Genomic DNA, 11,041 nt, shown 5'->3' on the forward strand with positions numbered 1-11,041 from the left:
CCCACCTCCACCGCTGCTCTCTGGCATGCGAAAATTTCAAACAACCGCCCCAACACCAGCATCTGCTTTGGATTCACTTTGGCTTTGGCTTCGTCCTTTTGGGCAGTGTGTGTGCTCAATTAATGTTGAATATTTTACACTTCTCTGAGCACTGAAGTAGAGGGCAGCGAATAAATAACAATTCCATGCGAATTGGCCTTTCGGGGGAAAACAGAAACAACCAAAAAACAGGAAAGAACTGAACGCTAGCTTTGGACACCGAAGATGAGGATACCCTTCGTAGATTCATTGTTACTAAGATAAATAATCTTGTATATTCTATATTAAATATTCAATAATAGTTGGATAGCCGTTGATGCTGCGAAAGAACGACGAGAAATTTGCGAGGCACAAACATACGACGTGAGTCTAAACGATGTATGGGCGGAAGAATGCCTCCTCAAAGGGTATTTAAAGATGGCATTACAAGCAAAACGAACACAAAACTTTCAAAACAAGTTCCTTATTTAGTTACGCGTGGTTACCCCGAATTTCTGCCCCCTTGTCTGCATATTCGTTTTATATTACCCATAAATACAATGTATATTGGGGCTAAAGTTAAAGCTAATGTCTGACCAACCTGTGGCTCTGGTAATTGGATTTCATTGCATTTTTCGTTGAATAAAGAGCAAACACAGAAACTATAATTTTAATTGGAATTCCATGGCAACATCTAAATGTGGTCATACCTCGAACAATTCCACATTCGTATATATTTATGGAAAATGTCCTTACAGGAATGTAATTTGGAAGGTTTCTTATTAGCTGGAAAGGGCGTTAATTTATACAATTCTGTCGTAGGTAGCAAAGGAATTCCCTTGAGTGTACAAAGGCGATAGAGGCAGAGAGAAGTAAACAGCCGGGATGCAAATTTCTCTTTGATTTTGAACATGAATTCTCGGACAATGATTTCTATCCACCTGACAATGCAACGGCAAAGATAAAGCATCAGATCCAAAGGAGACAAACAAAGCAATATGGTGACAAGAGGAAGAACACATACCAACAAGATGCACAAGGAGAGGATGGGTGAAAATTATAGTCTCCACTCGAAAAATGGGCACTCGTCTCTGTATTGAAGGAACTCTCTCTAAGGAGAAAGGGTGCAATAAAGGATAGCATAGCCATAAGTAAATAACAATAAAGACAGTGAATGTTCGTTCTCAGTAGATTAATATCCCCACTGATTATTTCTTATGCTCCACTCAAGTGTTGCTACAATCATAGTGCACTCGGCGATAAAGATAATGCCGGTGACAGAGCCCCACTAGAGCATAGTGAAGCACTAAGACAATTGATGGGAGAGCAATACGAGATAACACAATGTGTGCTAATGCTCTCGAAGAGGAACATAAATCAAAATTCACGAATAGCAGCAATCGGAGGTAATGCTCCATCTCTGCTAGCTCTCGTGTATGATGGCAACTTAAAAAAACTGTAGGAATCTGTTCAAGCTTTCTTTCTCGAAAGGAAGATTTGGTTAGTCTGGAGTTGCCAATATTGCCCATATTTATCGGGATGGTTATTTATTAAGATAATTATTAAGATAAAAAGTCTCATTTTACTTGGACCTTTAATGAATTTCAAAAGGTTCCAACATTCTTTGGGTGATTTCTTCAACTTTCTCAAGAGATTGCTCTATAATTGTATTATTCTCTTACTAAGAATCTATCTGTAAACCAGTTTAAAATAAGTCTGTAAGTTATCTGTTGGCGGGGTTACTTCTTTGGCTCAGTGTTCTTCCAAGGATAATTTTGATTTTAAAGGGTAACTGATGCTCATTACCGAACGTATTAGAACTGATCTCTGTAGCATTCCATCGTACCATTCCCTACCCTGTAAGTATTCCCTTCCTGTTGCACGACATATTACATATGAATAACAAGATGGGAGAGCGAAAGCCCAACATTTCCCTGGTGACCGAGTAAAGTGAAGCCAAATATTTCCCTTACAATTTTCATGTAATTCGTTTTTCACGTGTACTGCCTTTAGGTGTGTACGAGTGTGTAGGTACACTTAAGAGCTCGAAGGATTCGTATCTTTGCGTACGTTCGATAAGGGCGGGCTTATACCTGCTTCTTATTCTTTCTATACATACTCGCATATCTTTATCTACATCTACATCTTTTTTCTCTTTTTTGGCTTTTGTCCGTCCTCTTTCAGACGCTACGCGAATTTCCCGAAGAGTTGCGCGGTGACGTCTCCATGCATCTCCACCGTGAAATATTACAGCTACCAATATTCGAGGCTGCCTCACAGGTGAGTGGCTCCTTCGGGGGATGGGATGGGGGATGTGAATGCTCTCTTTCAGGGGTCGACCAGGAGGCTCAGACAAATGGAACGAAATGGCAACGATGGCAAAATAATCAGAAAAGCGGAGCGAACGGCCCATTGGGGGGATTCTGGAGCAGTCAAAAGTTAACTGCTGGCTTAACAGAAATGTTGGGGCTTCCCTTCGTTTCGCTCTTGTACATACATATTTCGTATGTTACATACACACACATGTACTATATGCACAGGTCTACGCATAAACCGACTTATGGTCACAGGTAAACTTTCTGGCCACGAATTTTGGGCCAGTCAGCTCCAGCCAGCGTCTGAAGCGGAGCATGAAAAAGGTTTTAAGGAAAATTTGTAGGCAAAGATCCGAATGCAGCAACAGAAATTCGCCGAACTTGAGTAGTTTTCGATGCCCAATGTCAATACCCTTGTCAACCTCTGAAAGCTTACCTACGAATGGGTCCTTTACGAGTTTTCGTGTGAGTGTTTTTCTGGCTGCTGATGGAATGGAGTTCCGTTTTGTGTGTGCCCCACCTCGGTCTGCCCTCCACGAAGTAATTGATTTCTCATTTACGGTTCAGTTCAACCAACCTATGACTGCTGAAAGCTGAAGAGTTGATGTCTCGTTTAAATGGTAAATTATAGAAAGGAGAAGGTAGATTTTCTTAAAGAGTAAACAAAGGTAAAATATAGATATTTAATTCAGAATTGTGTTGCTAAAATTTATTCTGAGATAGAGAGAGAGAGTGTGGGAACCGTGACTCGGCTGCAACTTGAATAGAATAGAGCGCAAACAAAATGAGTCTAAACAAAACAAAAACGGACAAAGGGGAGTGCGAACATTCATAAAGCCCATTCAGCAAGGCAGCGGCTGTGCAAATAAAAACCACTCAACAGTTATAAGCGCGCTTTAAGCCACTTATCGTGGCTAAATGCGAGTAGAGGGCGTGCAGTGGCTGCTGGGAGGCGACCGCAGGACATTCCAGGGCAAGGACACAGCTGTTGTCGTTTTGTTTCATTGCGCAAATAAAGCGCGGCAACCGCTGAGCTTAATGCCTGCAACCGCCACCGAGGAGTCGGCATCCAGCAGTCCAGCAGTCGAGCAGTCGACCCCAAACAACAACAATTCCTCGAACAGACCAGAATCGGATCTATTTATATCTGTACTTTTGTTTGGGGGGTCTCGTTGCAGGGCTGCCTGAAGCTGTTGTCGCTGCACATAAAGACGAACTTCTGTGCACCCGGCGAATATCTAATCCACAAAGGCGACGCCCTCAACTACATCTACTATCTGTGCAACGGCTCCATGGAGGTGATCAAGGACGATATGGTGGTGGCCATTTTGGGTGAGTGTATCGATAGCTGAATCCCTTATTTTACACACATATGTATGAGTATATCTACCATAGAAACAATCAAAGTGCAGGGTATCTAAAGTGTCGGCTATCGAAGCTGCGTTCCTATCTTGTCATTTCTGTATAAACTAATTTAATTTGTCGTCTCTTTTTCGAAAAATATGTACGTTATTTCGAATCTATAGAAATATTCATTAAGTATTATAAATGTACTCTCGTTTCAAGTCATTTTTATTTAATTAATTATCTTATATTCCGGCATTCCTTGCTTACTCATTTCTCTTTGCGTTTTTCCCCTGTATGATTTTCGTTTCTTTTATCAGCGAATATAGCCATCGGTTCTTATAAATGACAAATTTTCATTCTGCTTGTGTTTCGACTTTGGGCGTTTATTGAACTTTTGCCAGTTCATTCACGTCAGGCTCTTTGGCCGTGCCCCTGGCCGCCTTCCACTGACACTATGGCGCAGGGAGTCATCTGGTTGTTTATTCATTCAAGGCAGACATCGTCCTCGTCATCCACTCTTACATTGACATTGAAATCAACTTCGGGCCCCCTCGACAAAAGCCAGGCTCTATTTTTATGCTCATTGATTCTGCTGGGACTCTGGCCTTGCCTGTAGCTGGATATGGCCCCGATTAATGCGTCTGACCTTTACCACTCTCTCAACCAATCTCTCGCTAACTCCACAGGTAAGGGCGACCTGGTCGGCTCCGACATCAACGTGCATCTGGTGGCCACAAGCAATGGACAGATGACGGCCACCACCAACAGCGCTGGCCAGGATGTTGTCGTCCGCAGCAGCAGCGATATAAAGGTAAGTAACAGTTTCCTTGCTATTCAAATGCTTATGACGCTTCATGTGGGGGAGGGGATCTGTATCCCTGTGGCAGCATGACTGTGACCGTATGTAAAAAGAGGGAGCGATGTTTGTGGTTGTGAGGGATATGCAGTAATTAAATAGAATCTATTCATATACCTTTCATTGGTTTAGTTCTCAAACTAGAGGGCGAACTCCAATGAATGGCGACCGCTGTTTCACTGATGGTAAAGAGAAAGAAGAAAAGAAAAACTTTCCAGTCCGAATTGATCTTTCCACTAACCTATGGTTACATCTGGACACTATTCCTTTTGATTTCCATCAACTTATAATGGTTTTCCCTGAAAGAGAGAATGATAGTTAAGAACTAGCTCCAGCCAATAGTCTCTCTATCTTTTTTCCCAGTATTAGCCTGAAGTTTTCTGCAATGAAGCAAGCGTGGAATAATTGTCTATAGCCCTCTTAGACGGTCGGCTCCTTCGACTGTTTCAGTCTGCCCTTTAATTATATTTTTATTGTTGTGAGAGAGTTCTTTAAAGATTAAATTGTGTGTTGAATCGAGTGCAATTTCATCACGCTTGTCATAAACTTTATCGTGTTGCGTCCAGAGTCTAAAAACGCCATCCTCCCGGTGGTATCGCTCGGGTCCGGCGGCCTGACGGTTGCGGTTCAACAGGGTTGCACAGCACAGTTTACACTTTACCGAGAATTCTTTCCTTTTGTGCAAGCAGAAGGTCAATGGGGCATAAATGCTTTTACACCGCCCTAACCCCGCCTTCCCTCCAATCTAAATTATGGCAATAATCTTGGGGCGGTTCAGGTTACTAAAGATTCACGCCTAATTAATTGGCCCCCTCTCCAGTCTGGTAGTCGGCGTATTCTTGGAAAGGGGCCCGAGTCTCTGTAAAATGATTAAAACAAAGAATTTCGAATTTTATTGTAGCTTAATTAGTTGAGGAATGTTTAATTTTGCATAGTTTCAAAAGAAAGAGAGAAAGAGAAATACGTGGATGCGTTGCCACCTTCTTGTCCTTTGGCCCTTGGCGTTCCTACTATGGTTCGTATACCCTTTCCAATGGTTATAGTGGCTGTAAGGAAGACTTCCCAACCTTCTATGAGAAAAGGTTGTTTATCAGAATGTGGATTCTCCTGGATCCATAATAGCTAAGCCCCTAATCGAGCGACCTGCAAGTGTATTCCAATTTTCGGTCTCCAAATATGGCCTTTTCTTCTTGTTTAGTCTTACCTTTGCTTTTATCTCGTGTTTATTTGCATGTCTGCCCCGAGAAAATAAAGTGCAGACATTCTGGGTATGTTTTCGCACAAGCCAGCACCAGCTGCCAGCACCGCCGTGCGCCCCTTGTAGGCGCCACTTCGTGTTGGCAACATCTCTCGGGGCACGGGTCGTATGAGTGATACTTAAGCGTTCCCCCCTTTCACTGCGAGTGGGTGCTGGTTTGTTTGATTGTGTGTGCGAGAGTGTGTAAACGCCAAGATGGCGCTCTTAAGTTTGTAAAGAATACAACCCGCAAGGCGTCAACATTAAAATGTGCGCCTGGTGGAAGGCGGAGTAGTCGAATGGTGAAATACCCCGTCAAAGGTTAAACATTAAGCTACCTACTAGTATACCTCCACAAAGATAAAAGTACAGTTGAAACTATAGAAGGAAATATATCTTAGGAATGCGTTCATCATTCAAAATTGAAATGACGGGTGGCAAAAAGAAGCATCTCTTCTCTTACCATTGTTTCTGCATTGTCATGAGTGAGGCAGACTTTCACTGTGATTCAATACACACCTTGCTACCCCGCATTCCCGCTGCTTCAGCTTTTGTATCTTGTTCATGGGTTTAAACAGCTTCCACGCCTCCGGCTCAGACTCAGACTAAGACCAGGACCCAGACCCCACTCCAGATACAGATCCCCCCCTGAAACCCTCAGATCCAAGTGCATAATCGTTTAGCGGCAAACGGCTTTTGACTAACTTTCTGTCTTTCTTCTCCTCTGTGTATCTACAGGCGCTCACCTACTGCGATCTGAAGTGCATTCACATGGGCGGCCTGGTGGAGGTGCTTCGTCTGTACCCCGAATACCAGCAGCAGTTCGCCAATGACATCCAGCACGACCTGACCTACAACCTGCGCGAGGGCTACGAGAATCAGGACTCGGACATCGGGCCATCCTTCCCGCTGCCCAGCATCAGCGAGGACGACGAGAACCGCGAGGAGGGCGAAGTGGGACCAGCAGACAAGGAAAATGATGCAGGTCCGGGCGGAGGAGCCGGTGGTGCTACACCCTCGCCGCTGCACAGCGTAAGTACTGCTTCACCGCTTCATGCCACACGATCCCCACTTCTGGGAATGAGCAGTCCACGGAACCAGCGGCTGCACCAGCGCGGACGCTCTTTGATCACGCTACGGGAGACGAACAAGCGGCAACGGAACCTCAATGCGGCCTGCAGCCTGGACCGAGGCTCCTTCGAGGAGCCAGACACAGAAGGGGAGGAGTCGGGGGTCGCCAAGCGGCCATCGCTGGAGCGGCTGGATTCACAGGTCTCCACCCTGCACCAGGACGTGGCGCAGCTGAGCGTTGAGGTTCGCAATGCGATTACCGCGCTGCAGGAGATGGCCTTCACCTCCACGGCCATGAACTCGCACAGCTCCTTGAAATTTCCGCCGGCCCGCTCCATTCCGAACATCAGCGCAGGGGCCGGTAATCGGTCCGGATTGGGCCTGAATGATCCAGCTGGGTTGGACTTGAAAGGCGGACACCTGTCTAATGGTGCACCGGAGGTGGCGCCTATTTACAGGAGCTCCTCGCATCCGCCCGAGGTCTGGGGTCGAGATGTGCAGCTGCCGGGCAGTAATGCGGCCAGCTCGAAGTCGGAAAAGGCATCCCCGGAAACACCAGCAGCCGCCGGCGAACACAATCGGACGACGGCCAACCGCAGCTCCCAGACAGACTTCTACCGCATCGACTTCCCAACATTCGAGCGCTTCGTGTTGGCCAATCCGCGCCTGGTCCTGGGCCTGTTGGGCATCGAGCCGGCCATCAAGACCGAAATGGAGCTCCTGCAGCAGAAGCAGACCCTCCAGATATCGCCACTCAATACCATCGACGAATGCATATCCCCGGCAGATCCTACTCTAGGAAGCTCCAAGGAGCGTTTGCTTGGGCCGACGGGAGGGTCGAGTACCGGACGCATCTATCCGCCACTGGACGACGAGAACTCTAACGATTTTCGCTGGACCATGAAGCACTCGGGCAGCCACCACAGCTGTTGCAAGAGCACTGACAGCCTGCTGACACCGGAGGAGCAGATGGCTGCCCAGCAGCCGCCTGTTGAGGGCCCACCTCTGTCCCAGGAGCGATCCAAGCGCGTTCGGCGCAGCGCAAGTGGTAGCAATTCGAGCATATCCAGCAGCAGCTCCAGCTCCAACAGCTGCGTGGTCTCGCAGAGCACTGGCAATCTGACCACCAGCGCCTCAGTGCACTGCAGCAGTAGCAGCCAGAGCGTGGCTAGTGTGGCCACCACAAGACGCGCCTCCTGGAAGTTGCAGCACTCGCGCAGCGGAGAGTACCGACGGTTGTCGGAGGCAACCGCAGAGTACTCGCCCCCAGCCAAGACCCCGAACCCGATTCCGATTCCAGTGTCAGCGGCAGCTGCCGCCATTGCCGGTTATGGCAGGGACGAGGAAGAGAGTGTGGAGCTACTAGGACCGCGACGTGGCTCAAGGCCAATTCTGCTGGGCGTGAGCCAGGGGCAGGGACAGGGCCAGGCCGTGAATTTCCGCTTCTCTGCCGGCGATGCTGACAAATTGGAGAAGGGACTGCGTGGCCTGCCATCCACTCGCTCCCTACGCGATTCGAGTGGCAAGTAGGAGTAAGAGGCATTGTTTATGGATGACTGGATGAATGGATAGGTGGGTGCGTGAGAGGCTTGAGGGAGGTATGAGGGTGGCATGTGTGGACTCATTTACATGCAACCCGCTGTGCGTGATTTATGGCCTAATTAATACTGAAATACGAAGACGCTTGTACATTTTATATTGTATCTCTAAGATACAAATACGAGCTGAGTTTTCCATTGATTTCTCCCTTAGTTATGTTCTTCAGCCATATAGGTTCAGCCACTTATCTTTAAAAGTAATCTAATAAGTAACGTTAGAATAATGATTAATTCAAGCGAGTAGCTTAACATTTATGATCTGTAAGAAACGTACATATACGAAATTTGGTTGTTTCCCTTTAGTTACGTTTAATTTCAACATCATTTAATAAGCTAACTCTGTATATTATATCATTAAGATTTGAGTCTGATAAGTATTTATATCCCTTAAGTTGCATTCCCAAATTTAAGTTTAGGCCAGGCAGGCGTCTATAATCGGGGGTGAACCAGATACATATTTATTGTACAGCATATCAGAGAGAGAGAGAGAGAGATCCAAATATATTTGTAGCCTAGTCTATTTTTGTAAAGACCGCATCAGGAATCGTTGAGCAGGTACAGCAGTCCACCAGTCCACCGAATGTGTGGCTGTCGGCAGGAAAAGTGCAGTGCAAAGAACAGATACCTAAATACATATATTTTCCTAATCAAACAGTTATAGATGTTCCATATACATACTCGTATGAATGTTATATTTAAATATACAGATACCCAGATAGACAGCAGATAGACAGGTAAAGGTTATATTTCACAATATCTGAACGGTTAGGCCCAGGCTCAGGCAATGGAATGCGAAACGAGGCAGATCAGCGAAGGTACAAATCTATAGACCTCCGATTAATGTTAGTTATATGTATGTACCTACCCGTATATATGTATATGTGTATGTTTATGTACATGTGTTAAGAGTTTGCTTAGCAACTGAAATCACAAGATTATTGAAAACACTTAAACAATGGGTGAAATATTAACAATCTTGAATCAACGACTCTAAATCGGAGATGTTCTCAATGCGAAGTGCTAGGAAAAGGTTTTCCAAAAAGCTGGAATTGAGAACATGCCTGTATAGGGGGATATTTGAGAAATTGGAGCTACCTGATTGAGTATAGATTATAGATCTGGCAAAGTAAGTAATAGGAAAGTACGTATTTTGAAGGGGGATCCCACACATTTGTAGACACATAAGAGAGCCTCATCCACACTTCGCTAGTCGGAGATGGGGGTCCCATAGATTATGTTAAGATAATCGACAATCGTGTGCAAATAAAATACTTTGTGTATTGAATGGACAGAGTTCTGCTTTAAAAGTGAACTTTCGATCGTTTGGATAAGATGATGAATTTTGTGATCCGCAGCGTGGAGAGGCAACATTAATTAATCGACAGAGTGTTTAATTCGGTGTTTGTTCAATGGTTACAATGTTCAACTGAAAACTGAAAACTGAAAACTGTGTACATTTCTGGCATCCCATGTATATCCTGGTATATGTACATATATTGTAGTATATGTATATCTGAATGTGTACATTTGTAATTTGCTCCCAAGAACTATAAAGACTTAAGCTTCATTCTATCTTTGATGTAAGCATTCTATGATAATAAGTGTGTAAGTTTTATATGTGGTTAGGTGGATAAAAACGTCCACATATGTTTTAGCCAAGCCAAGCAAACTGGCCTACAACCTAAGCAGAACTTTTCAATTGAGATCTATTAAAGCCAGTTACCAGACAGAGCATCTATTAAACGTTTTTAAATGTTTTAACCTAATGTTATCAAGACTATATACAAGTTAATACATGTAGTTATACACCAAAATCATACAAGAATATCCGATATTTCAATAAACAATAAACTTGATGTGACAACTTGAATCGACTTTTGCTGTGCTGTGACTGTGGCTTTCCCTCTGCCAAAGAAGGGAGGGATAGGGATGCAAGTCGGAATTGAAAACCCCAGCAAAGCGTTTGCTAATTGACCAACTTTTATTGACGTCCATGAGCGGCTTTTCCCGTATGATTCACCGAACTTTAATGCGATTAATTCAATTGGTCTGATGGTCGGTCTTTTGGCATCATTTCTGTACCATAATCCACTGACCAGATTGCCAAAGTTTGTATGTCAATCGAGGTATTAGACCAGCCAGGGGGCTTGTCTGTTGTATGTTGTCTCTTGTTTAAGGTAAGCGCATTAACTTCTGAGCCATATATTCAACACGAAGTGCGGAAAATATAACCGCATCGTATATTACGCTTAACACCACATCTTGTTGGTTAATAATAAATGCTGAGTGCACAAAAGTTCCAGAGAAAGAGACGAAAATAGCACCAAAACAATTCCAGGGAACTAGAAGTTCCACGGAAAGCAATGTCCGGTTCAGCGTGGCTTGCACGTGGTGGGATTATAAATGAGTGTGTCATCTGCTTTACATATGGATATATGTGTCACATCTGACCGTAATCTCCACTGCAGCATGACAGGACAAATAATTAGTTTTTATTTTTCGATTAACATGCTTGCACATATGTATGTACATACATACAGTATAGGCATAGGGAATAATTTTCAGTTTGCTCCTGTTTTAAGAGCTTTTCCATCGAAAT

At 44.6% G+C, this 11,041-nt stretch overlaps 1 protein-coding gene across 2 annotated transcripts in view; it reads left to right on the plus strand.

Annotated features, from left to right (window-relative positions):
• LOC6590179 (potassium voltage-gated channel subfamily H member 8) overlaps nt 1-9,727 on the plus strand; it is a 62,782-nt gene extending 53,055 nt beyond the window's left edge. For both annotated transcript variants that reach the window (XM_026984794.1, XM_026984795.1), the window contains exons 13-16: nt 2,203-2,298; nt 3,512-3,665; nt 4,367-4,491; nt 6,512-9,727. In XM_026984794.1, coding sequence (XP_026840595.1) covers nt 2,203-2,298; nt 3,512-3,665; nt 4,367-4,491; nt 6,512-8,374 — 2,238 coding nt within the window. In that variant the 3' untranslated portion in view covers nt 8,375-9,727. The remainder of the gene's footprint in view (nt 1-2,202; nt 2,299-3,511; nt 3,666-4,366; nt 4,492-6,511) is intronic.
• The last annotated feature ends 1,314 nt before the right edge of the window (nt 9,728-11,041 follow it).

The sequence above is a fragment of the Drosophila persimilis genome, unplaced genomic scaffold (genome assembly GCF_003286085.1).
Source record: "Drosophila persimilis strain 14011-0111.01,24,50 unplaced genomic scaffold, DperRS2 tig00000002-arrow-pilon, whole genome shotgun sequence".
NCBI classification, from domain to species: domain Eukaryota; kingdom Metazoa; phylum Arthropoda; class Insecta; order Diptera; family Drosophilidae; genus Drosophila; species Drosophila persimilis.